Raw genomic sequence first — 27,440 nt, forward strand, 5'->3', positions numbered from 1 at the left:
CCCGCGCTCTTGCGGGGGATCCTCGGGGCAGCCTCGGGCCGCGCCTGCAGCTCCGGGGCGCCCGTGAGGGCTCCCTCTGCCGCGGCTCAGGTGAGGCGGGGCGCTGAGGGGTCCGGCGGAGGAGGGCCGTGAGGGGAGGCCGGTGCGGCGCCGCGGGGCGAAATGGAGGGTTTGGGGCCGAAGGTGGGCGCCGGCGCCGATAGCCGGTAACGGGCGGGTGCCGCCGCCGGGGGAGCGCTTGGGAGGCGTGCGGCTGCCGGAGGTCGTGCTTGGGGTTTTGAGTCCCGGGCCGGTGCCTTGCACTTAAGATTAAGAAAACGTAGTTCGTGGAGGGGTACTAGTGGTAATCAGGTATCCGCCTGGCGGGGTTCCCGAGGGGAGCTTGGGTTTGAGAGTTCCCCATCCATAATCCCCCACCAGCAGCGTAGGGCACCGCAGCTGGAATCTGCTGGGGTGGACAGCACCGAAACTCTGCCTCGTGTGTTCTAATAGAAATACTTAATTTCGCAACCTGTCCCAGACCGATAGGTAATTCGTATGGTGAACATGACTTGATTATATGGGAGGGGGGGAAGGGGTGTCGACAAAACATGTAGTAATATATAATTCTATGGCCTTACTTTGTTGAAATGTCACCCTGACTTTGAAACTAAGTAGGACATTCAGTCTCTTGGACTGAACCAGTTCTGTGTTCCATCCCAGTCAGAGAAGAAGTTGCACAATGGCATTTGATCTGCCTAGGTCAAAATCAAATGGTTTTGCAGCTTTTGGTGGTTGTGCTCCCAGTGGTCACGCAAGCTTTACAGTGAAGCTGTTTGTTTGTCACTGGCATGAAATCAATAGAGGTGTTGTCCAGATCTAGCTCCTCCTAGTTTAACTTTTGGTCCCCCAGATGGATTTGGTCTCTTGGTGTCCAAATGTGGGAGAAGCAGCTGCACAGAAAGGCAAAAGTTCTACAACTGTCTAGCAGAAATAGGGCATGACATGCAGACTAATCTCAGCTGGGACATGATTTATTGAGTTACTTGCAATTGCATGGCTTGGCTTTAAGAGGCAGAAAATAAGCTAAAACTACTAGTGACAGTCTTGGGTCACCAGAATTGAATGCATTCACTATCACTTATTTACAGAAAGTCAAATGGATTTGTGTGTTGCTTTATTGAATGCTTACTTGGCTTAGGAATCTAGAAAGGTTATTGAGTTTCTTTTGTTTTTTCTAAACCATGTACTTCTTTATAAATTCTGATCAGAATTACTTTTAACTACTTTCTATAAATCAAGTAGTTCTAACATATATTCAGGAATACTTTTGAGAGAGCTTGATTACAGCATCCATCTTGGAAAGCCCTACTGCTTTAGGGGACAAAAGCCACAGTGGTTGGAAGAATGGGATGGCTGATTTGTGTTTGTGGCATAGTAAGTGTGACAAGTGTGCTGGGGCACTGGCTAATACCCTGCAGGGCCTGAGAAGCAAGCTAATACAAAAGCAAAGACAGTGCAAACTTAGCAACTATACACTGATAATGTATTCATTGATCCTTTCTGTTCTTGGTCTCTCCCAGGATTCATCTGTAGAGAGGAGCAATTAGCATTACAGCCATAGGTTACAGTGAAACCTGCTTTCAGATGACAGGATGTTCAAACGTTCAAAACAATTGTGAATACTGCTTGACTATCTTTTGGGTTGGATCTGAAAATGTTCATGGGTTCTGTTTACTTTCATGTGATTTCAGTTGGGTGCAGGGGGTGCAAAGGGGAGAAGAGAGCGCTAGTCTCTCTGTATTTCATCCCCTTTTAAAATGGTCCTTCCAGCTGTGGAAGGAAGAACTGTGTAACTCAGGAGCTTCAGGAGACAACTGAAAGGCTGTGTCCAAGGCCATCCATTGTAAGCCTTTAGGTTAGGTTACAAACAGTGGGGTCAGTACAGCTGCTGTATTGATATTGTGTGGTGAACTTACATTCTACTTATGGCTTTTTTTAGCCTGTTCCTACATGCTGGTTTTTGAGACAGTGGGAAAATGTCTGCGCGCGTGCTATCCATTCTGTATCCTGCATTTGCTATCTTTCATAACACTTTCTATGAATGCTCCTAAGTGACTCCCTCAAGCAGAAACAATAGCTTTTATTCATGGTTTGAATGTCCATTAAGTCCTTATAATGTTTTCTATATGAAATATGTGGTGAAAATTGATGTAGTTATAAAAGTGAAATGGTACTGATTAGAAGACCTGACTGGGCAAATCAGAGGCTGTGAAAATTTATGTCAGTTTTGAAGGTGAAATCAGATATACCTAGGAAGCTGATCCTAAATTGTTTACAAATAAACCCCAGAACTCGATCAGTTTATTATTGGACTGGTTAGTCCACATGTTTGAGCCTGTTTGTATCTTAGTATTTAAGATACAGTTGTCAGTCTTGGAGATGTGCACAGGGTGGAATCCCTTTTTCTAAGACTAGATAAGGGCAGGTAGTGACAGGCACTCTGAAAGCAGTGTTTTTGTGGTTGTTTGGTTGTGTACAAGCATTTCTTGACTAATTCACATTTAACAAAGGAAAATCTGATGCCATCCTGTCATCTTGTACACATGATGATACATGTCCAAATTATATTCTTGAATAAAAAAAATCATATAGGATTACATATTTCTACTACAAAACTGTATTTTCCAGTACAATAGAAAAAGTAATTTGTACTACTTTTTTTTTTTTTTTTTAATTGTAAGCTGGAAGTTTACATGCAAAATCCCCAGCTTTTTGAAACAAAGAAGGAAGGTGAGAGGACTCTTAAAATAGTGAGGCTTGGGAGCAATAATGTTAAGAAAATAAGCTTTTTTTTTTTTTAATCCTGCTCTAGATGTATCATTTCCAGTAAAGGTCTTTGGCATCCTGATACAAAGTTTCATTTCAGCTTCCTCCATCTGTTCATGTAGATCCTGTAATTCAAACATAACCACCTGAAATTTTCTGTGGCCTCAATGAAGTCTTCACTACTGGGATAAAGGGGAGAGCCCAGCTTGTCTAGAGGGACCTCATATGGACCTTATTCTTGGCCAGTCATGTCTAAAGCTTTCTCTGTCCTGGAGCTCCATTTTGCGGGTAGCTGGTCAAAGTCTCTGAGCAGCACTCTCTGTGCCAGTAACCAGAACTGTAGCTTGCTCTTTGGGGTCAACTGTTGGGCAGCAGCTGCTGAGCCTTCAGAAAAACATTTGTCTTGGATTTCTCAGCTCAGACCTCATTCTGGCACTTGGCCTACTTAGACCCATTTCAGCCTCTGTGGTTGTCTAATTTCCAGGTTAAACAAGGACACTATGTGACCGCTTCCCTGCGGACTAAGATATTAAAGGTGAGGCATGAAACAGAAGAGCTTTTGCCGAGTTGTGTCCATGATGCTAGCGTGGCAGCATTAGGTACTACAGTGAGGTGGCAGCACTGATGCACAAACCCAACAGGATTGCAGGAGCTGAAAGAGCCAGTGGGTGCAGGAGCAGCGATAACAGTGTCGTAAGTACACAGGTTGTGGTGGTCCCCGAGACCTGGGCTGAAGAAGTGTTTGCAAGCATTACTTTTCCATAGTGCACAAATATCACTGGGGATGAGGTGAAGGTGGAAGGGTAGAGCAAGTATAGTACTCGATCTTCAGCTTGATAAATAGATGAGAGCTCTGTTCTCTTCCCCGTTGTGTTTAACTGAGCCTTTCCAGTATCTTGTCAGTTTATGGTGTTCCTGGTGGTTATTAATACCTCTGGTGACAGTTTCCAATTGTGCTGTGTTGTTAGAAGAGTTTTCCTGGAAATCACAGGTGAATTGGCAGATCTGAAGGGTTGACAGCTTGTCAAAATATAGCTGCTAGGTGCAGTCATCTAAGCTCTTATTCTTTCAGTACCAGTATAGAACATGAGATTGACAGCCCGGAGAGTGAAACTGTTTTTGCACAGATCAGATAAAGCACACTCTGTGACAGTGCATACTCCTCCAATGTGTAGAAGTATCTCCTGTCAACTGCAGAGAGAGGGGAGTGGGGACATGGGGATTATAACCATTGCTTTTGAGTGTAAAAGTTATGTGGTTGGGCATTAATAGGTTAAAATGCCAACAATTGCCCATCTTTTCCAACTGGAGGGAACTGAATAACCCTGTCTCTGTAGCCTGGGAACTGTAGCAGGCAGCTTTTGCTTTCTCCCTGCTCCAACAGGTCTCATACAGGCTGCAAGTGACTAGGTCCAACCTCACCCTGTTCTTCCCCTTTGGAAAATCCTACTTGCACAACTACCTGAGAGAGTGCTTCATCCTTGCCCTGAGTTACCAGGAAGGCAGCTGAGTTTCCATCTCTGATATTTGGCCTTCCCTGTGGAAGTGATAAAAATATGAGTCAGTGCTGGGTGCAATAGCAGTTTTGGTAATACAGGATCCATTCCCACTGGAGCTCAAGCTGATGCTACTGAACTCCTCATGGGTGTCTCCTAATTCCTCCTTGCTGACATCAAACTGGACAGAAACTGAACAAACAGCTTAAAAATTCCATCTCCAGTCATTCTTTCCTCCCAGACAAACCCATCTCTGTACATGACAAGAAGTTGACAGAAAGAAGCTCTAGCAGCTCTGGAAAACTTTTTTTCTTTTCCCCACCCCAACACCCACTATTTTGCAGCAAGAGAGCAAAAGTTAATTATTTCCAACAGGAATTTTTAAGTATATTGACACCAACTGCCTGCTAAGTGCCTGGTTTTTTAATGCTGTTTCTTTACAGTTCACTTTAGAGTAATTAATGAAGGGCAGTATTATTCTTCCAGTAAGTCCTCTTACTTTAGCTTCCTTGCCTGTAACAGCCACCCAGGTGGATGGCAAACCACAAACAGAACTGTTGTCTCCTACGTCCCACTCCAGTGGTGGCTCCTTCCTGAAAATAGGAAATTACTTTAAGCATGTTATTGTCCTTGAAAGTATGCAGTTTTGGCATCGATTACATACGATCATTAAAGGCTCCCTCTCTTGCTTTCTTTCTGTCAGGGAGGATAACTTTTCCCTTCTTTCCCCTCCCTGTAATGCACACTCTAAAACAGGGAGACAGGAGGTTCATACTGTTCTGTCTTCAAGTGGAGTGGGTAAGGAAGCTTTATCGTGAAAAAGGTGCAAAAATGAGTTATTGAGAAAGAAACAGGAGAGGAGTGTTCCTAGAAGAAAGGCTCAAATAATTTTAATAAGCATGGGAGTGCTTTCCCTCTCAAATGGGAACACTTTTCCAAAATAATAGGAAGGAGAACATCAGAAATCCAACCAGGCCAAGAAAGCAGTGAAATTTTCAAGAAAAAATACTTTTGTGTTGTGTTTTTTCTGAGTTTGGCAGTATTTAAAATATCTTTAGATTTAGTCTATTCAGCGGTGAGTTTTCTAACTGGGGAAGAAGCAGAAATGAAGTATGGGTATTTAGCTGGGCTCTTCAACTTAACCCTGCTTGTATTCTGAGAAGCTCTCATAATAAGTACAACAGAGCCAGCATTTCTAACAAACCAAGCTCCCAAATTGGGATTTCTTGGGGAAACTAAAGCTGTGCGGAGCTCACAAACAACCCGGATGTGCCCAGGCTGGAGCATTTCCCTGAGGAGATTAAAAACCAGATGACTTGTTCTGCCTGTGCATGTCGGAGAAGAGGGAGATGTAAGAATGTGTGTAAGTGTGAGCAGCACGTGTGGCTTTGGAGAGGTTGCCACCGACCCCTTTGGTGCTGCGGGGAGGGAAGGCCAGGCCTGGGGAAGGCTGGCCTTGCACCCCTTATCCCTCTGCTCTTGTGGCCACCGCTACAAAATGGAAACTGAAAGAGATTGCTTTGTTCTGGCAGAAAAGCAATTACGTGGAAACTAGTACTGCTGTTTTATCAGGGGTAAACAGATGCTTTCTGGGCTTTGAAACAGCCACTTTGTGTCTCCTTTATCTTCTCTAACCCCCCCCCACTGCCAGGGAAGTTCTTAGAGATCTTCTTATCTAACCACAAAGCTGTTTGGATCAAGAAGTGTAGTGGATTGTTTAAAGGCTAGTGGAAAGATTATGCTGCCAAGAAAGACTGCTCCTGCTTAGAAGTTTAGCAGCAGCCCTGGTGTTAGCACAGCTGGAATCAAAATTGCTGCAGCTGCTGATGGCTGAAGTTGGGCCTCTTCCCCAGACAACCTTTGCTGTCTGCCTGATCTGGTCACTGAGGGTGTCCTCTCTGTCTTCCACCCACCTGCAAATCTTTCTTAAAAATGCTTTCAGAATAAAATGTTTTGAGGAAGTATACCTGGGTGTTTCAACATTTTAGCTGACCATTTCCAAAGTTCTTGCAAGGGCTGTTTCAAAATACTGTGCAGGGTTAACTCCTATGGTTACTAGCAATGACCAGACACAGGGAGATGATGGCTACAGCTATGTATGTTTCTGCCCAGTCCCTTGGCATCATCCCATACATGCCAATTTTAGTATGTCTGGAGATTTCATAGGTCTGTTTTTCACTAGATGGAAATCATGACTTCTGTTCAGTTATGCAGTTTGAATACTAGCTAATGTGTCATTTTGTCCAGTTCCTCATTCTACATCTTAAATTTACATCAAAACTTTATTTAATCCTTTGCCTGCTGCAGCCTATCAAGACTAGCCAGCATGATTTTGACTTGAGGCACAATTCTGCAGCTGACTTTTTGCCTCCCTCATGTTTTTTAACTTTGTGAACACGTTGTATCCAGAAATGATATTGTATGTGCTCTTTCACTGGAGATGAAATTCACTGTAAGTACAGGAATCCCTTAGCTTTCTTCCAGTTTTCTTAGCTGGCTATTAAGTGTCTGTGTGTGGTTAACTAACTAGGACACAGTGAAGGTAGTTCCTTTAATTATTTGATTGTGTTTTCTCTGTTTCATTTTGTGAAGCTATGCAGCTGGCCTCTGTTAGAGTTATTAAATTGTCCTCCTACAAAATGTTAATTTAACTGTGATACAGTAGATGAAAAGACACCAGACTTGGCAGAGTTTGGATGATGATGTTTGTGGACGTTTGTGTGTAGTGCCTGAACCAAGTATCCAGCTGATTAAAGTATGTTGGTAAACTTTTGCTTTTCTGCAGTACTGTGATAAGAGTTGGTTCAGTCAGTGTATGTTTCGCTCAGGGTATGGAAATATTTTCCAAAGGTAGCAGAGTGGTTTCAGCTGTGCTTTACAGGTGCAGAGAAGCAGAACTACAACATGGTAATTTGAAAGTCATGGGCTAAAGGCATTGGGACTCCCTGCATTTAGACCTTGCTATAACCAAGTGTTATAGTGTTGATGGTGTTGATGTTCTGGTGTTGATGGTAGTGATGTTTTAAAGATGCTTGGTATAAGCTTGAACTGTATTCATTTCCAGTAGCAGCTACTAATTTGGGATATTTAATTTGATATCTAAAGTGATCAGCCCTCATTCAGTACTTCCTGAAAATTGTGTTGCTCTAGAATATGTTACATTGTGCTTTAAAAAAACCCAAAATTGTAAATAGAAATCACTTTTAGTAGTCACTTCATTAAAGTTAATAAAGACATTATTAAAATTCTGAAACTTTTTATGCAGGCTTGAACAGGTGGAGTGTTCAGGATCATACATGTCTATTCTAGTCCCACTGTCCCTGTATTATTTATTATATTTTAAATGAGATAAGCTTTTTGGAAGTATTCTGTTGTATGGATTTGGGCAAGAAGACCTTGTTGGAAATGTTCTTGAACCAGACATCACAAAACATAATTGTACATAGAAATAATTTGGGTTTGCTATTAACAAGATGTTATGCCTTACACATGAAAGTTGGTAGGGACACATGCAGAGATGCAGTGTTTCATCAACTTCTAGCTTTCTTGCACTGAAATGCAGGGAGGGACCCTTTTATATGATTTCATTTATCTGAGGGCTCTAGTGAGATTGGGTGGTCCTGGATCATTGATTCTGGAAAGTGAAGAGACAAGCAATTGAAAAAAGCTGCTTCCTATTCTGCACAAAAAGCCTGAGGCACCTGTGGCAAAGAGCCTGTATCTTAACATGCACAGGGAAAATTACAGTACAGTTCCATGTAGTTAAGTACGGTGTGAAACTTAATAAATGGCCAGGTTTTACCATAAAGACAAGTCATGGGTTTTTCTTGTGCAGCTGTCCCTGTTGGGGAAAAATGGAATAATATTATCAGTTGAGTTCAAAGTTAATATTTATACAGCAAGTTGATAGGATAACTATTCAAATACTTAGCACTTGCTTGTTTTCATTACAGGAACTGCAAAGCTCAGAAAGAGGACGCTTTCTACTGCAACATGCTGTTCCCTTCTCTGCTTTTTTGACGGACAGCTTTGGGCGTCAGCACAATTACTTGCGAATTTCTTTGACTGAGAAATGCAACCTCAGGTGTAAGTGTCTGCTTGCTTTCTTGCACAAAGCTCTTATGCACCATATTGTGCAAAGGCCAAGAACTGAGTTAGGGTACTTATTGCTGTGTTGGCCCTGCGCTGTTTCTTGTCTTCACAAAGTAATGTTAAAGGTTAAATAGAGACTGATTTGGGGCTGAGTGGCTGGTGGGATGGGGAAGCAGGAGCAAGCCTAGGGATCTGCCAGAGATGGGGGGGAGTGACAGGTCTTTCATTGGACTTGGTGTGGTTTGGATGATAGTACTTGTGGATGTTTGTATGCTGTACACAAAGTGTGTGATAAGCATGAGCTCCTACCTAGGCATTCCCACAATTAGGTCTGCAAAGTTTGTGGCAATGTCCCAGTACTTGCCTTTTCAATTTGGTGTCTCTGAATGCAGGTTAGATAGAAATAAGATCAGCTTTTCCTTCAGTTTGGATCTATTGTAATTTTGAGACCTATCAAATGAGTCTTGGGTTGTCTTCTGAAGGAAAACAGGAAGTTGGTAGGAGATTGCTTGTAAGATTTGGTGTATGATCTTCTCTGTATTTCAGAAAAGCAGAGTTGTTTGACATCCATTAAAGACAGTTGCACTTGGTGCATTTTGACCATCAATACCAGATTAATTGCTGCTGGTTATTTTTTCCCCCATGTATTTCTGTATTCTGTGTTTCAGGTCAGTATTGTATGCCAGAGGAGGGTGTTCAGCTGACCCCTAAATCAGAGCTACTTACTGCTCAGGAGATAATCACCCTAGCCAGACTGTTTGTGAAAGAAGGTGTAGAGAAGATCCGACTGACAGGAGGAGAGCCACTTATCCGTCCTGATGTGGTTGATATTGTGGGTGAGTTCCCAATAAATACAGTGTGTTTCAAAGTGACTTGCTATATATTGATCCAAGAACTACGCTTATAACTATCTACTAATACAGTCCAGCAACGTGGGGAATAATTACACATTAAATGACAGTCCTTTTTACTAACATTGTGAAATGCAAGGTAGCTCCTTTCAGAGAACGTCCACTTCTGCTCTCCTGCTTGGATGGAACGTATATCTCTTCATATTATAACAGCTGAACTTAGCATTGTCTTCATATTCAACATCTACTAGAACAGCTTGCAATAATGGAGCCTTGGGGTGAAAAATCAAGTATTGATGTGACCAGGTCCTCACTGGGGAGGAACAGTTGATACATGCTTACAAACAAAACAGGTTTTCTTTTGGATTTGGCGGGGGGGGGGGGGGGGGGGGGGGAGTGTTTTGTGGTTTTGTTTTGTTTCCTTGATAACAGATGTCACTTGCTTGTCTGTGTTTAATAAGGAATGGTGGAAATGCCTATTTTTTTACAGTTATTGATGAAGGCTATTACTTCAATGGACTATAAATTACTCGGTATTGTATTGACTGACCGTGCCTGTTCTTTCCTTGAGCCAGGTGTTTTTTCCCTTGTCCAAAGTCTCATATGTTATGGACATTGCAATAGCTTTGTGTAGTGGCAATGTATTCGATTAAGGCTATGTAGGTGGGAGCACTTTGGTGTATTGTAGGCAACAGAACTTGTCTGTTTCTGCATGTGTGAGTACTCTTATAAGTACTGAAGATAAGAAAGGGTTAATATGGAAGATGAAGGTCTTGAAAGTGGAGTAACTGTCTACTGATACACTGAGCTTTGGTGCAGAAAACAGTTGGTCTCTGCTCCTGCTCTGTTTTGCTCAGGATTTGGACAGCCTTTATGGTCTTTTCCAAAGGAAGCAGCAGAGCAGTGTAGTATGTAGAACTGACCTGTTTATAGCTGGAAAAGGTACGGCTACAGTGAGCTGGCTTGAGTTTCCTTGAACCTTGATTGTGAGGAGTCCTGAAACTACACTAACTTCATCTTTTTGGAAGTCTGGAATACCATTCTCTAGGGCATTTTGCCCGTGCATGATAGGTTATTTTTTTATTTAGGATTGAGAGAGCTGTGTGCCTTTCAAGAGACCTGTTTCTTTCAAGAAGGCATTCCCCATTTCTAGTAATAATAGATATAATTATTTTTAGATGGCTTGTGCCAGCCAAAAGGGGGCAGAGTTACAAAATAAGTTGTATTTTAAAATACAGTGAAGCTTTACAGTTCAGCATGTAGCATTGGCATGAAAATGAGTTGAAAACAACAATATCAGTTCAGTGCAGAACTTTCCTAGTGTATTTACCTTTTTGATTTATCAGCAGTAGCTGGTGGCTTTTTATACACTCATCAGCTACTCTGATGTTAAGAGTGTAAGTTGAGCAGCCAGGTCACTGCAAAATAATTATCACATTGCTGCAGTCCTGAAGTATTGATATTGGAAGGATAGAAAGTTTGGGTGTTTTTTGTTTTTCTTTGTTTTACAGCAGTGATAGAATTCTCAAAGGTTTATTTCTGTGGCTGAAAGAGGGAGACAGATCTTTTTGAACTACTGGGCTTTCATTATTCTGCCTGTGTTCATGTTCACAGCTGAACTTTGACAGATTCTTCGTGATCATTTTAATGGATGACAAGAGAGATCTTGGGGTAAGGGTAATGGATGTTAAGATGATTGTCCTGTTGCAGTAGTTCATTTTGTCAGGAATTTGTATTAGCCTCACAGGTTTTTTCTAAGGCATGTTGAAAATTGGCAATTTAAACCTATGAACACTTTTTGTCTTCTCAGACTTTGGTGTTACTTTATGGTGCACAAGTTTGGGATCAAGATAAAAGTCTCAAAACTAAATAGATCACATGTAACAACTATGAGGAAAACTCATTGGAGGGAAAACAAGCCCAAAAATGTCCTCTGCAGAATTTGAGTTAGGCACCTTTATTGAAGCCATTTTAGCACAATGTACTGGTTTGGGCTGGGACAGAGTTAATCTGGATTTCTAGATGGTTTATAGAAGCTGGCTACAATATCTCAGGTGCTGAATAGGGTTGAGATTTAAGTTAGGTTTGTTTTCAGCAAACCTTGTTCTTAATCATAAATGGTCTGTGAAATACCAATAAAGCTCAAAAATATTAATGCTGTATTACTATTACTGTATTTTTCTAATATTCAAGTTCAAATTTTTTTAGTCTTTCAGTGAGCAAATGTGACTTGAAGCTACTGTAGGAGACTGTGTTATTCAGAGACCTGCTACAGTTCTTTAGCTTATTTCAAATGTTCTTTTAACACATGCACATACATAAACTATGACTCAGCAACACTGACACTTGCTGAAAGCTGAATCATGTCCTGGCAACTGCTGAAAACATATGTTTGAGACTTTTCTGAAGCAGCTGATAGTGGAATATAGAATCCATCTCCTTTGAGATACTCAAAGTTTAAAATAGCACCGGATATAAACTGTGTGATAGCTGTTTATTATTAATAGTCTAAGAAGTACACATCTGCACTGACGAAATCATTTTCCATGGGGTGGGGGACAGACAGCTAGATGCCTTTTTATAGCAACATACACATTTCGATTAAGAGATACACATACCTTTTCTGGACTCAATCAGAAGCGCAGTTGAGGAAATGATTGGAAGAGAATATATAAGCAACTTGTCTATTTAAGAAGATGCTCCTGATCCTAAAGGAAAAAGTAAATGTAAAAGGGTTTACCTGATGGCTTGAACCTGACATAGAAGCTTTTAGCTTCATGCTATTGAATGATAGTATTTGTTCTGTTTCCTTTTCTACTTAATAGTTTTATCAGTTGCCTTTGCTTGTGCTGATTGTTGCTAAAGCAGTGACCAAAGGTCAGCAAACAGACTTAATACAGGTACAAGGTGAGTTACAAAGTTATGAAATCTCTTTAATACCTTTTGAATTTAGAGGTCCACAAGCCAAGAAACTAAGCAACTGCAAATGTTCCACTTAGCTTGCACTAATAAGGCAGAGTGTACTAACTGGTCCTTTTTAATTAGTGTTAAGTCTCCATCTCTTAAGTTCTCACAGTGGGCTTCTATCCAATTTCTTATTACAGATGGTTCCACATATTAGTGTATTTCCAGTGCCTCATCTGTATCTCCTCCTGTCTGATGGGGAAGAAGATGCATTGATAACAGCTGCCTGTTAATGCTGCCTGCATTAACTGACCCAATCAGCTGGTGCTACTTTTTTTTTAATTTTTCCATTTTAGGCTGCAGCATGGCTTTGGTTTCATTCAATGCCTTTATGCATTTTACATTTCTAGCAATGAAGCCTGTATGACAGCTAATCTTTTTTTCTCTGTTGTTAGGAGGTTGACCATTTTGTGCGTTGAGGCTGTAAGTAAAAGTAGTGGTGTTCCTACACTATCCTATGCTCTCACAAAGACTAGGCTGCTAGTGGTAGCTAGTGTTAAACAATCTTTTGCAAACTTGGACCAATAGCACTCATCCTCTAGGAGGAGGTTATTCCTGGTCAGTGGGGAGGATTTTGAGAGGTGAATGCCAGAAAAATCTAGTTCTTATTAAAGATTGCTCTTTTGTTATAACCTCAGGTTCCAAATATCTTTATGGGGCTCTTAAGCATGTTGCAAAATGCTGCTGCTGTAAATTTCAGAATCTTTGGTGTGACCCAGCTTGTTCCATTCCAGAGTTTTTGAGAATAGCTGGGAAATGAGATAAAGCAGAAGTAAAGCCCTTACCAACATGAACAAACAGAGGTAAAACAGGGAGGGAAGAAGGGACTGTGAAATATTCGTGCTGTAAATAAAGCTGCATCAAGAGTAAGGGTTCTTCAAATATTTCTCAGCAAATTAGGGTGGAGACTATGAGAGAAGGGAGGAGGGAAAATAAGAAAATACTTCGCCATGGCTCTGCTTCTGCAAGTGGTTTATGAGGGTTTTTTCCTATTTGTTATTGTACTGATAACTGGAAGTTTGAAAGCCTGCCTGCTGGAGATCTGGTATGCTGAGGATTTCTGCATTTGGCTTATGAGAAGGCAGCTATTTTCTGAATCTTAATCTCATATTAACTGTTTCTTATGTAGTTTTCTTTTGTTAGCCATTTTTTAGTGTCTTGCATAAGCCCTCTTCAACTGTCTGGGCTACCACTGTGGGTAATGGAAATATTTCAGTTGTCAAGTGCAAGTGTTCTGTCCCTTGGGTGTTGTTGCCTTGGATTCTCTATAATGGTCTAATATGTTGACCTTATCCTGTTTAGTTAGGAGTATATGTGGTATTTCTTTCAGCAGTTTAAAGTCGCTACTGCTGGCAGCTACCTCTGGGTTAGAACTGTTTTTTGGTAAAGCATAGTAGGATAAATGTTGCTAGATAAATGCAGCTAGTTCAGGTGTCAGGTGTGAAAGGGATGGCTTGCTGCTTATTATTATTGCAGAACACAGTATTCAGTTTGCAAAGCTAGATTGAGGAAAAGAAGGTAAACAAAATCAGAGGCCTTCTCCCAACAATAAAGTAGCTATTTATTCTAAGAAATGAGAACAAAATTAGTGTGCACTTTCAGTGTTCTTTATAACCAATTTTGCTTGCAATATACTACTCTTTCATACCTTTTGAAATGGATTTGTGCTAAAATGGGTGTCTCAAACTGATACAGCTGGAAGCAGGCTGAAGCACTGAAGTGTCCCTGTTTTCCTCACACCCTCAGTGATATTTTCTTTCTTTGTTTCACAAATCTTCTTTTGGGTTTTCTGTGTAACTTAGAGTTGAATTACTTCTTTTTAAGTGTTCTTTTTACTTTTTATTTTCCTAGGTCAACTGTACAAGCTAGAAGGGCTTAAAACCATTGCTGTCACAACCAATGGGATCAACTTAACCAGACTGCTGCCCCGACTGAAGGAGGCAGGAATGAATGCCATTAACGTTAGCCTGGATACTTTGGTCCCAGCTAAATTTGAGTTCATTGTCCGGAGGAAAGGTACATGCTTGTCTTCAAAGGCAACTGTGTTAATACTTACCGTAATGTTGTGAGTTGTTTGGTATGTCTTTCACACTCAGTTACTTTGGGAGGGGAGTGAATTGCTATCCTTCTGAGGCTAGGAAAAATAGTCTATACTAGCTTATTTGGTAGTGACTCTTTTTCCTTCTTTCTACAACCCTTAGGCAGGTAGAGCCCCTTTAGTTGGAGGAATAGAAGATGCTCAGCTCACCACGGTCAGTGGGACTGTGACTACAGCTGCCAGTAACTGGCTGACTACTGATTAGTCATGGATATCAAGAGGACTCTCCAAATCTTGTGTTGGTCTCGTGTGCTGCTGTTCTTTAATACCGTTCAAAAAAGAGATGTTCCCGCTAATAGCAGCCAGGGACTAAGATGCCATAAGAACTGAGCTTCTTGTCACGAATAGCATCAGTTTCTGGAATTTATATTTGGGGCATGCTAGCAGTGGTCTCAATTGTGATTAGTGATGTTCCCTACCTCCACTACTTTTTGATAGGAATAAATATAAACCATGCCTGAGGTCATTTGAGGAGGGGTGTCAACTTTCTAACCTCTCTGATTGAAGTAGTAATTCCAAACAAAGTTTCAAAAATGATTGGATGTGCCCAGTGTTACAGATTCTTGTTTAAATGAATCCTAAAGCTCATTATGAAGTTCAGCTTCATAGTTGGGCTTCCTTCCAACCTAAAACTGATTTGATCTTGTATCATTCTATTTCTGTCCAGTAACTTTGGCAGTCTGTGAACTTCCAATTCGGACAAAACCTCCAAGTAGCCACTAGATGGTGCAACAACATAAGATAAATGTAGGGCAAGGGATGTAGAAATCTGGGATGCTGTGGGAAATAATTTCAATGTTTGAATCATTCAGCTATCAAATCGAAGTTCTGCTGGCAGGTGCAGAAAGGTGTCCTTGTCTACAGTCTCTCTGGAAGCACATCTTCAGGTTTCTTACATCATGGTGCAGAAATCTGTTCCTGTCATAAATCTGACTGAAGCATTATCCTTCCAGCGTAGGCTATTGCATTAATATGGTTGTGTCATGGCACAGTTGGCTCCCAGAGAAGCATCTGGGAGTATCTAATCACAAGCAGGTGTTGACTGTGCTCTTCCTTCTGCTCTCTGCATTTGAATATTACCTGGTTTATAACACTCACTGGAAACAAGCCCTTCCTTTGCTACTGAAGGGGCAAACCTCATCCTCCAGCTTCCTGAATTATATGGCCACAGCTCTTCATATCTGATTGGAAGCTGTTAGGAATGTGCTGCTTAAAAAGTAAACTAAAAGTTATTGGGGGGTGAAGGTAATTTTTATTTATATAAATGTTCTCTTCCCCTCTTCCCCCTTTAAATAAAAAAAGGTCTTTAACCACAAAGAGAGAAGTTGCTCAGCTGAATAGCATAGGGAATGAACAGGGAAGTTTCTATGCCTCAATATTTTCAAGGAGGATAATAAAGTCTCCAAATCATAGATACATTTTTTTAAGTGGGGATCAGGTAAAAATAGTAATGCTGAGTTGGGTTTTTTCTTTTCTTAAGGCTGAAATTATGTAAAAATACTTTTTTATTGTTTTTGAGGGCTTTTTATTTAATAGGAGATTTCCAAGTATGGAATGAGCAGAGAATAAGGTGCCTGCCCTACTGTGCAACCCTGTGTCCCGTGGCAGTTCCAGAGGCAACAAGATATAGCTCTATTAAGGTGAGAGGGATTCCTGGTTTTAGACTCCTACAGGCTGATAACTTCTGTGGAAAGTAAAGTTTGCATCTGATTATGGAGCTAACCAGGAACTCGAGAAACTTGGAATCAATTTTTGTGCTCCTCTGGAAACTCATTCTAGGGTTTTAGGAAAAGGCTGGCATTTTGTATCTTTGGTGCAGCTGACCTGCATTACACCTGCTTTTATTCCCAAATGGTTGGATAGAGGGAATGACTGTGAGATGATCAGAGATTTCACTGATGTATGAAAGCACGTGAGAGGACCGTAATATTTCTACTTTTCCCCATCTACCACATTGTAAGGGATGAACAAATGAAAAGTACTTTCTTGCAGGTAGCCAGTCTAACCTGTTTCACAGCCTGTCCCTTCTTTTTTGTTCAGTACAAGGAAAAAGAGATAATATTGTACTGTAATTGAATCATTAAACATTGGCTTGAAGCCTTTCTTCTTGTAAGGATTAAATGTTGGGCGGTGTTGTCCCACATAGGATTTTTCTGGATGTGTCTAAGGTTCTCTGTGCTTTAAAGTTGGCTAAAGTTATGATTTCAGAAGAAATCTAAAGTGATGAAAATATTCAAATTTTTCATTGGGTGGAAGAGAAGAAGGGTTGTCATTTTGAAATGTCAAACAAAAACTTAGAGAACTTCTGAGCCTTGACAGTATTTCCTGACACAATGATATCTAGTATTCATTTCTGCTCTAATATTTTGAAATGTTTTGGTTTTATTCTTTTTGTTGTTCCATTACCACACAAGGACTTTGATCTAGAAGAGATGTTTTAGTAAGTATGGAAATACAAATGAACTCTTAACAGCTTTCCGTAAAGAAAAAACAGAAAACAGTTAACATCAAAATATGAAATGCAGTTACAGATTTTTATTTTTTTTACTGTAACTTTTTTTTTTTTTTAAATAATCACCCTGCCCCCAAAATCTTTTAGTGGAAACAAGCTCATAGTTGTTGTTAACCAGAATAGCTTACTTTATTTTTCTTTGTAGAGATTTTTGATAGCTGTTCTAAACCACACCCTTGTGCTATCATGGCAGGAGGTAAGAGGCAGAACTGGGAAGGACATTGAGTTATATGCATTGTGAGCTGTAATCCTGTTCCATACCTCTACAGCAAGCTGAGCCCAAGCATGCGAGTATTCAAACATGCGGAGTTTTTGATCTGCTGCTTGCTAGTGATTGCTTCCTGGCCTTTTTAGTTAAGTTCAGTTTCACCTTTCTGCAATCCTGAAGGAGCAGGTTCTCTGAGCTGTTGCAGAGCTTTTTTATCGCATTTGTGGCTCTGGGATGTGCTTACAGCAGTGTATCATTACCTCTGTTGCCACAGTCAGCCTGAGAACTTGCTTAATTAGAATGAAATCTACCACCGGTGCTGCAAAGTTACTGGGCGCATGCAAAACAAGTAGGTGGTGAAGGAGAAGGGTGACAAGTCATAACTTCAAACAGTTGCTTGCAAGAGTTATTTCACTGTCGTCTTCTTGTTCTTCACCTCTCTTTTTGCAGCCAAGACTAGTATTAGGACTGGCTTATAAAACGGTCGGCATTTTCTGCTTTCCTGTGTCCATGCTTTAGAATCATAGAATCATTTAGGTTGGAAAAGACCTTCAAGATCATCGAGTCCAACCATCAACCATGCCCACTAAACCATGTCCTGAAGTGCCTTGTCTATGCGCTTTTTGAATACTTCCAGGGATGGTGACTCAACCACTTCCCTGGGCAGCCTGTTCCAATGACTGACAACCCTCTCAGTAAAGAAATTTTTCCTAATATCTAACCTAAATCTCCTTTGCCGCAACTTGAGGCCATTTCCTCTTGTCCTATCTCCAGCCACCTGACAGAAGAGACCAGCACCCACCCCACTACTACCCCCCTTCAGGTAGCTGCAGACAGTGATAAGGTCTCCCTTCAGCCACCTCTTCTCCAGACTAAACAGCCCCAGCTCCCTCAGCCGCTCCTCATAAGACTTGTGCTCTAGGCCCCTCACCAGCTTTGTTGCCCTTCTCTGGACACGCTCCAGCACCTCAATGTCTTTCCTGTAGTGAGGGACCCAAAACTGAACACAGTACTCGAGGTGTGGCCTCACCGGTGCCGAGTACAGGGGAACAACCACTTGGCCACACTATTTCTGATACAGGCCAGGATGCCGTTGGTCTTCTTGGCCACCTGGGCACACTGCTGGCTCATATTCAGCCGGCTGCCAACCAGCACCCCCAGGTCCTTCTCTGCCAGGCAGCTTTCCAGCCACTTCCCCAAGCCTGTAGCGCTGCAATGGGGTTGCTGTGACCGAAGTGCAGGACCCAGCACTTGGCCTTGTTGAACTTCATACAACTGGCTTCAGCCCATCGATCCAGCCTGTCCAGATCTCTCTGTAGAGCCTCCCTACCCTCAAGCAGATCAACCCTCCCTCCCAACTTGGTGTCATCTGCAAACTTGCTGAGGGTGCATTCAATCCCCTCATCCAAATCATTGATAAAGATATTAAACAGAACGGGGCCCAACACAGAGCCCTGAGGAACACCACTTGTGACCTGCTGCCAACTGGATTTCACCCCATTCACCACAACCCTCTGGGCTCATCCAGCCAGCCAGTTTTTCACCCAGCAAAGAGTACACTTGTCCAAGCCATGAGGCACCAGCTTCTCAAGGAGTATGCCATGAGAGACCGTGTCAAAGGCCTTGCTGAAGTCAAGGTAGATAACATCCACAGCCTTTCCCTCATCCACTAGGCGGGTCACCTGGTCATAGAAGGAGATCAGGTTGGTCAAGCAGGACCTGCCTTCCGTAAACCCATGCTGATGGGGCCTGATCCCCTGCTTGTCCTGGACTTGCCATGTGAGTGCTCTCAAGACAAACCATTCCATAATCTTCCCTGGTACCAAGGTCAATGGCTTTACTGGCCAGAAAGCAGTTAAGTGAAAATTTCCTGTGTCTCCTTTTTTTTCTGATCTTGAACACATCCAATATTAAGTATGCACAGAATACTATTGAGATATTGCTTATTTCTGGTAAAGCACTTACAGATTAATGAAGGTATGATCTCTTCACTAGAGAATCTGAGCTTCCAGTAGATAAGAGAGAAGGAAAGGAGGGTGGTGGACCCACACAGAAAAATGTGTGACTGGGAACGGCACAGGGATTGTCAGCACAAAATTCTGGAAGATGTTACCCCTTTGCTAGCATATGTAAAGTATTTGCTGTTGAAGACAACAGCTTCAGAAGAAGGAGCTCAGTCTCATGCAGTGTTTGGTCTCTCATATCTGAATTTAGTGTGCAGAACAGGAAGGGAACTTAATCTAGTACCTGACAGGGTAGTAGAGGCATTCACAAACACAGTGCTAGCAGCTGAGCACGCCCACTCACCAGAAATGCATACCCAGAGCTTGGTAGCTTGCTGTCTCATTCTTGCTACTATCACCTTGTTTCTCTGCCAGCTGGTGAGTGTGGCAGGGAAGAAATAATATGTCAAATCTAAAATTGATATGTTGATGAAAGTTTTAACTTTGTTTAAAGTTGACAGAAGGTATGGTTTGAATGAGATGATTAAGAGGCTTTCCTGAAGGCCTTTGGAATTTCAAAATTGCATTTTTGCTTTATTTTTCTTCCAAATTTAAGAGGTGCCTGTAGGGGTGAAGATACTTGCCTAAATTAACTGTATCTCTATGTCTGGGAGCAGCTGGCAAGTATAGGACATGCTAAATGGTAGGGTGAAGCTGGGCATTTCATTCGTTGAAGTCACTGCAGTTTTTGACATCTTTGATTTGTTTTCAAGGATCAAAGGCCAACTAAATTGCTTTCATAAATGCTCTAATCCCCCCCCCACATTGTGCTCACCAGTTTCACAAGTTTAGTCATAAAAATTACGATCCTGTAAATGCTGCCTGTGATCTTCAAACTAATGGATACTCAGTAGCTTTGGGAAGCCAATTACATCTGTAGCCAGGGATGAACAGGGAATCGAGGGGCTTTTATTTGTTCCTAACCCCACTCCCCTCCAAACACACTTTAGAAAGAGCCTTTTAAAATTAATCTAGCAATATTGTTGTCTGACTCAGAACAGTGAGATTCTGCCATTTTAGCAAAGACACCTATGCCATTATTATAAAAAACCCATTAATTTATTATTCTTTCTTCGTTGCTTCTGGAGGCAGTTCACAAATGCTTTCCACTCCCTTTAAGAAGAAAGTAACACAAGGCAAAGATGCAGAAAAGCACACCAGTATTTTTGACTACCCAAATACCAGTTAAAAAATTAATCTCAGTGACTTGACCACAGTAACGCCGGCAGCCTTTGGGGGATTTGGGGGGGGGGTGTGTGTAGAACTGAAGTCTCTTTACTTGCAGCTCTTCTTACTTGCAGCCCTGTCTTCTGAATCAGATTGGTTTTTATTTGTCATCTTTTTGTCTTGTACTTAATAACCTCGTTTTGCATTCTGTTTTTAAAAAAAAAAAGGAAATTTTAATATTTTTTTATATCTTAGGCTTTCACAAGGTAATGGAAGGAATCCACAAAGCCACTGAACTTGGCTACCGTCCTGTTAAGGTAAAGCCAGTGTTCATTTACTCTGAAACTGTTGTGTTTTACCATAAATTGTGATAAAAAATATAGCTTACCTGATGAGGAATTTATTATATCCCCTCCACCCCATGAATAATTTTTGGCAAAACTGAAGAAAAAATTTTAGTAGACTGAAGAACACATCAAGTGGTAATGGGGGAAATTCATATAATATTCTTGCGCAGCTGAGGGTGCAGGTTCATATGGCCATATAGCCTATCAATTGCCTAGCTGCAGGCTACAGTGTGGTCCTGCTCTGTACTTGCCTCTTTATACCCCACTCTATTGATTTGGCACTGTGACCTATCTGTGAACTTTGCCAAGGGAGTTAGCAGGCAGAAAACTACCCTGCAGAAAGAGGTTAATTTTCTCCTGGTTTATCGCCTTCAGCTGCTTACAGCAGACTCTGATGAGTGCCAGTGTGAGAGAGAGGGAAAGGGAGTCCTCCTTTTGGAGGTGCAGGTAGACTAACTTAGCTGTAACCTGAAACTTCACCCTAACTCAGCCATTTGCAGTTCTACAGCTGTGGTTCTCTTCAGTTTCACCGGTGTTTTGGAAGATCTATTATATATAAGTGGTTTAGGCTATGGAGCTATGAAAAACACTTGAAATTAAACTAGGTTTTAGGCTTTCCTGAAAGATCTTAAGAATTGTGATGCATGATGCTTGGACATACAAGTCTGCCTTGCTAACAGGGAGTGTTTTAGCAACTGCACAGCTATCTGTTGTTCTTCAGATAAAGCACAGAGGACCTGAGGCTCCAATGTAAGTATTGTTTGTGAGGAATGTGCAGAAAACTCAGTTTTAACCTCTTTTTGGAAGAAGGCACAGCTAGTCATCCTGCAGCCTATGGTTATGGAGTGTGCTGTGAACGCTTCCTGGTCTGGGGAATTTGTCTGTGATCTGCCATAAAGAGTGCTATAGAAGGTACCCTGCCGGTACTTTTACAGAAGCCATACAACATAGGACTGGGGAGTGGAGTATCATCTATACCATTGCAATTCTGCCAACTTGTCTCATCATCTTTTCTTTCAAAAAAAGTGTTCTATCTACATTGCTTTCTGCAAGTCCTATGAAACCTTGTGTAAGTGGGAAGAAAGTCATACTCTGCTCACTAATTTCAGGTGTCTGCTTTTCCTGCAGGTAAACTGTGTGGTGATGCGAGGCTTCAATGAGGATGAACTGCTGGGCTTTGTGGATTTCACAAAGGATCTGCCCCTTGATGTGCGGTTCATAGAATACATGCCCTTTGATGGTAAGCACTCTTGCTTTGAGATTCTTCATGGCATGGAGTGTGCCTTGGACAGAGGTGAATCTGATTGGTGGTTATTCACCCCTGGGCTTGTCTTTGGAAGTTTTGGTGAGCTTTTTTTGGGAATTAAGGACTGCCTTAAGTTTTGTGTTGTATCTTTTGCAGCTTATCTGTCTTCCCTGGATAAGCTGGAGTAGGATTAGTAGCAGGATTAGTTGGGGCTCGGACATGTACAGGGAAAACTGAGATTTGTGGAGAATGTAAAGGTGGTTCTCTGCTAATTAAAAAAAATAAAATCCACAGTCTAAAGTTATGCTGGTTTTGTTAATTCTAGGCAATAAATGGAACTTCAAGAAGATGGTGAGCTACAAAGAAATGCTTGATACAATTAAACAGCGATGGCCTGAACTGGAGAAATTGACCTGTGAAACTTCCAGCACAGCCAAGGTGGGGTTAGACAAAGAACATGTGAAATGTGCCCCCATTCTTTCTCTGTCCTAAATCCCCAAATTCTCCCAAGTTCAGTGTTTATATTTGACAAGCAAGGTAAAAATTACTCAGTGTAGTAACTCTGGGATTTTGATCAAGCTGCCTGCATGTGGCTTGACTTTTATTAAACACTGGTCATAGTCTTTATCTTTAGAATTGGAATCTTTAGAATTTGGAGCAGGGAAGTGGTTGTCCCCCTGTACTTGGCACTGGTGAGGCCACACCTCGAGTACTGTGTTCAGTTTTGGGCCCCTCCCTACAGGAAAGACATTGAGGTGCTGGAGCGTGTCCAGAGAAGGGCAACAAAGCTGGTGAGGGGCCTAGAGCACAAGTCTTATGAGGAGCGGCTGAGGGAGCTGGGGCTGTTTAGTCTGGAGAAGAGGAGGCTGAAGGGAGACCTTATCACTGTCTGCAGCTACCTGAAGGGGGGTAGTAGTGGGGTGGGTGCTGGTCTCTTCTGTCAGGTGGCTGGAGATAGGACAAGAGGAAATGGCCTCAAGTTGCGGCAAAGGAGATTTAGGTTAGATATTAGGAAAAATTTCTTTACTGAGAGGGTTGTCAGTCATTGGAACAGGCTGCCCAGGGAAGTGGTTGAGTCACCATCCCTGGAAGTATTCAAAAAGCGCATAGACAAGGCACTTCAGGACATGGTTTAGTGGGCATGGTTGATGGTTGGACTCGATGATCTTGAAGGTCTTTTCCAACCTAAATGATTCTAAATACAGTGTGTTTACGAGATGCCTTAGATAGAAATAATGCCAGGCTTATATCCTGTATTTACAGGTTTTTAAACTTTTGTCAGTCTATGTCTGTCTGTCACTGAACATTAACAAGCCTGATGAAACAGTTGTTCAGTGAAATAACAGTATTGCTTTAGAGTGTGCAGTGTCACATGGGGGATTTCTAGCTTAGATGAATCTATGGCTTATGGCTGCCTAAGAACATGCCTACTGGCATCACCTGTCAGTTGATAAACTACAAAAGCAAACATTTAATAAGTTTGTGAATTTCAAGGGACAGAGCAGAATAGACTGGAACCCCTGACAAACCTGATTTTGCTTTTTTTCCTCTTGTGTGACCTTAGAACTGAAGAAAATCTCTGTTAAAATGTCTTCTGGTCTTTGGACAAGTGGAGCTTTAAAAATGAGGAGTCTATATTTGACTCTTCTTTTTTTTTCTCCTCTGCATTTCTTTAGAGTTATAAGGTGCCACATTTCCAGGGACAAATTAGCTTTATCACCTCCATGTCAGAGCACTTCTGTGGATCCTGCAATCGTCTGAGGATAACAGCAGATGGGAACTTAAAGGTTGGTAGTGAAAGAGGATTCTCTTTGCTTTCATGCAGCGAAAGTAGTGTTGAAATTCTTCCCTTAAAAGTAGCTGGGATATAAAGTAGGATGGAAAGACATAATTATTACCAGCTAACTCCTGTTTATCTCTCCTTCATGTATTCTTGTTCAAGCTTGTTGGGGAGATGTTACATCACCTGTTTTTTTGTTTCTCTATTTGCTAACATAGTTAACTTCAGTTGTAAAACATGGTTGCAAGGCCAGTAAATATAAACATTTATTTTAATCTTTGATTCAAAATCATCTTAAACATGTGTCAAGCAGATGGCTTCCCATTTAAAAAACATCCAAACAGCTGTGAGGGCTTGGCTTTTGGGTTCCACAAGGATCCTGTCTTGTTTCACCAAACATCTTGCAACTCTTCTCCTTCAAGAGCAGTCTGTATTTTTGCTTAATGGCTGTAGAAAGGGGAGGGATAGCCATTTCCTGCCATTTTGAAACTGGCAGTTTCTGGGGGAAAATTAAAGTTTTCAATTAAAAATTGGCACTTACGCATTGTCACCTGATATTGACAACAGCTGTGCTGCTGTCTAATGTAGGATGACTGAGGCAGCCTGAAGGCCCAATGGGCTCAGGTTACATAAACATCACAGGCTGTCTGTGTGTGTACATGAAGAGAGATAGAGAAAACTATCTCCATAAACATTCTCTCTCTTCAATAGGATAAGCCTCTTCAAAACTCTTTACTCTGAGGTTAGTACGAAATACTTGTAAAAGCTATTTTATTCTTTCTCTTTTCTCTTCTTTTGTTTCCTTGGGTTGGCTGCAGGTGTGCCTTTTTGGGAATTCAGAAGTGTCCTTGAGAGATCACCTACGGTCGGGTGCCTCAGAGGAAGAGTTGGTTCAAATCATTGGAGCAGCAGTGGGCAGAAAAAAGAAACAGCATGCTGGTATGTTTATGGTACCTGAGAAATAACAGCAGTGACTAGGGAAAACAATGTCCTGGTACTGCTGTGGGATGCATTGACTTGCAAGGAGAAAGAAAGAAGGAGAAGCTTCTTGAATGAAGCTGCACTAAGGAAGGAGGTTTCTTATCTGATAAGAGTATTGTCTGATAGAAAGCTGGTAAGATATCAGTCCTGCAGTTACTCCAAAATCTGGATGTCACTTTTGAGTCTTCTAACCTTCCATGTGAGCTAGAATCCAGACTGTCTAAAAGTCCTTCAGACTGACTTTTGTCTTCAAAGAGATGCAAATACCACTGCTCACGATAACAACAGCAAAGTGTAAAGCTAAGCAAAAATTGGTGGAGTTGTACTGGATCCCTTTTTTTTCCTAAAATTAGTTTGCTGTAAAAGTACAAAAGCTAAATTGAGCTGTCATTCCAACTACTGCATTAACATACTTCTAGAAGTGACAAATCTCTTTTTGAGTATGAAGAAATTTGTAGCCACTCATCTAGTGCTCTGCATAAGGTCATGACACAAGGTCCATGATGATGCAGTCACATCCTTGGGCTGTATTAGTCTTTTCTGAATTTATATTGATATAAACTATATTTGTCACGTCTGAACCTAAACATATTTTTCTAATCTGGCTTCAGCTGGGAATGCTGACCTCTTGTATAGGAACTAGCTTTATGATCATGGAATAGTCCCTTTACGCTAAAAATATACTTTGGCCCTTTTGTTCTCTTGCAGATTCTTCCAGATTACTAACAAATTTAAAGGAAGCTTTTAAATCTGAGTGTACAGATGCAAAAGTACATTGGTCTGACCCAGATAAAATAGTGCCTTGTAAACATAAGAGAAGGGGTGGTGGGATTGTAGAGGGACTGATTCCTTTTTTTTTTTTTTTTTTTTTTCTTTTTTTTTAAACCATTTGCTTCTGAATTTCTGATTTGGGAAAGTAGCAGGAGGGGTAAGGGGATGGGGGGTGGGGAGAATAGTGTTTTTCCCCCTAGTAAAGGCATTTTGCACCAGCAGCATTTACCTGACATTGTCTGTCTTGTTCCAATTTGTGTTAATCCCAGTGTTGCCCTTGGGGCCTTCTGTGACTGGACTTCTTTGAACTGGAACACTGTTAACAGCTTATCCATAGAACTAATACACTTATATGCTATTGTTAAGAAACAAGATAGTCCCCAGTTGTTTGAGTTCTGTAGTAGGTAGACCATAATTCAGATTATGGAAAGCTTTCTGAGAAAGGATTCTACAGCGTGATAGATCAGTAGCAGCTGGATGCTTGGAGACTGTGGCAGCTATGGTTTTAAATAATACCATGTTAGAATCCCCTTCCTCCAGCTCCCTTGGTCTTTATTGAGCTTTGGTTTTCCTAGTATGCAGGTTGCACTGTGAAGAGCAGAAAACTAAATATATAAACCAGATGCATGACTTAAAACCTAAAAAGCTAGGATTTTTATGTGTTCCTTATTTTATTTCTAGGCATGTTTAACATTTCCCAGATGAAAAACCGGCCAATGATCCTGATTGGTGGGTGACAAATCAGTACGTAATAAACATACAATGATTTTGTTTGGGTTTTTGTCTTTGGGGGAGCAGAGTGGATTGGGCTTTTAAATCTAAATTGTGTTTGGTTCTGGCTTAGTTTAGGCAAAGAAATGAGTTTCTTAAAAGGCAGTTGTGGTTGACATGCTGAAGTGGAAGAGGAAGAAAGGTTTAATGCCCCTACCAAGTCTTATCCAGTCTTCTGACTGAGAGCACTGTTTGTTTTTTCTAATTTTGAAAGTTCATTACATTTTCCAAATGGATCACAAGCTTTATCATCTTATTTCCTATCTATCTGCTCCCTTTGTACTTAACAAGAATAGTATAGTAACTTATAAGGCAGTTCGGGGTGAGTTTTGAAATTGACCAGATTGCCATATAATGGACTTTTATCCCTGGATTAAGAAATTCAACTTCACTTCTAACATATAAAGCCAGTAACCTGACAGAAATGCAAGTTTTCCTACCTCACTACTTCTTTACTTCAGAATCTGAACCTTGGGGCTTTATTCTTTTGAAATGTCCTCTTATTGCTGCAAAGCCTCAGAACATAACAATGAAAACTGGTGGTATCTGACCAGCCCTATGGACCAAGAGCCTTCCTTCTCCTTGTGTCTATTGAATATGTTTACTAACTCTCCCTTCTGCCTGAAGCTCTGTTCATGAGCGATATGGCATTACTAGGATTCTCTTACTGATTTTTTACATCATCTCCTTCAGTGTGGTTTTTTACCTCCTCCATGCCTGTTTTGTAAGATTAGCTATCATCTACTTTTTTTCTTCCTTAGACTTAAAAAATTTTTGTTTGCAAGTGTTAGCATTGTGAGATTAAGTGGAAGTTGTTCTGTTGTTTCTTATCAACAAGGGGAGGAAAAAAGTGCAGCAAGGGTGGAAGAGATGAACATTACTTTTCATACCCAAACTCTCATCCTCCCATTGGATGCTCTGAAGCAGGTTAGCTGCTGTGCAGTTTAAAACACAGCTCTTAAAACAAGTACTCTTGGGGAGAGGAGGGTAACATGCATTAATTTGCTGGTCTTTGCTATAGGTGATATAATAACTGCTCTTTTTTTTTAAACCAAGACCCTAGTGCTTGTACTTCTGTTGCCTTTATTAGGAAATAGGATCTACAGAGCTCTTTTAACATAGGTTTTCATGGGGAATATTTTTCACTTTATGCCCCTCTTTAAAGGGCCATAATTTTCCATGTTGAGTTTTAAAGTGAATGGATTCAGTGGCACAAGATTGTCTCTCTCAGATTGCTTTTGCTGTTTTATATTTGACCACTGCTGCATTGTGTGCCAGGAAAAGGGGAAAGAGGACCCTTTGTTTAAAGTGTGTATTGACTTGCTGCGTGAGGAAAAATTTGGGG

The 27,440-nt window shown here is 41.2% G+C and overlaps 1 protein-coding gene across 5 annotated transcripts in view; it reads left to right on the forward strand.

Moving 5' to 3' along the window:
- The first annotated feature begins 12 nt into the window (after positions 1 to 12).
- The window catches only part of MOCS1 (molybdenum cofactor synthesis 1), a 32,732-nt gene continuing 5,304 nt past the window's right edge, over positions 13 to 27,440 (forward strand). Inside the window, exons 1-10 of one of the 5 annotated variants that reach the window (XM_010581119.1) lie at positions 13 to 90; positions 8,258 to 8,390; positions 9,065 to 9,232; positions 14,063 to 14,227; positions 20,455 to 20,516; positions 21,675 to 21,786; positions 22,118 to 22,230; positions 23,469 to 23,579; positions 24,391 to 24,511; positions 26,006 to 26,053. In XM_010581119.1, the coding sequence (XP_010579421.1) occupies positions 9,076 to 9,232; positions 14,063 to 14,227; positions 20,455 to 20,516; positions 21,675 to 21,786; positions 22,118 to 22,230; positions 23,469 to 23,579; positions 24,391 to 24,511; positions 26,006 to 26,053 (889 nt within the window). In that variant the 5' untranslated portion in view covers positions 13 to 90; positions 8,258 to 8,390; positions 9,065 to 9,075. Of the gene's footprint in view, positions 91 to 8,257; positions 8,391 to 9,064; positions 9,233 to 14,062; positions 14,228 to 15,828; positions 15,950 to 20,454; positions 20,517 to 21,674; positions 21,787 to 22,117; positions 22,231 to 23,468; positions 23,580 to 24,390; positions 24,512 to 26,005; positions 26,054 to 26,933; positions 27,063 to 27,440 lie in introns of those variants that run through there. The other 4 variants (XM_010581121.1, XM_010581120.1, XM_010581117.1 and 1 more) reach the window with 4 other exon arrangements.

This window comes from Haliaeetus leucocephalus, unplaced genomic scaffold, assembly GCF_000737465.1.
Source record: "Haliaeetus leucocephalus isolate CR32 unplaced genomic scaffold, Haliaeetus_leucocephalus-4.0 Scaffold752, whole genome shotgun sequence".
Taxonomy (NCBI): Eukaryota; Metazoa; Chordata; class Aves; order Accipitriformes; family Accipitridae; genus Haliaeetus; species Haliaeetus leucocephalus.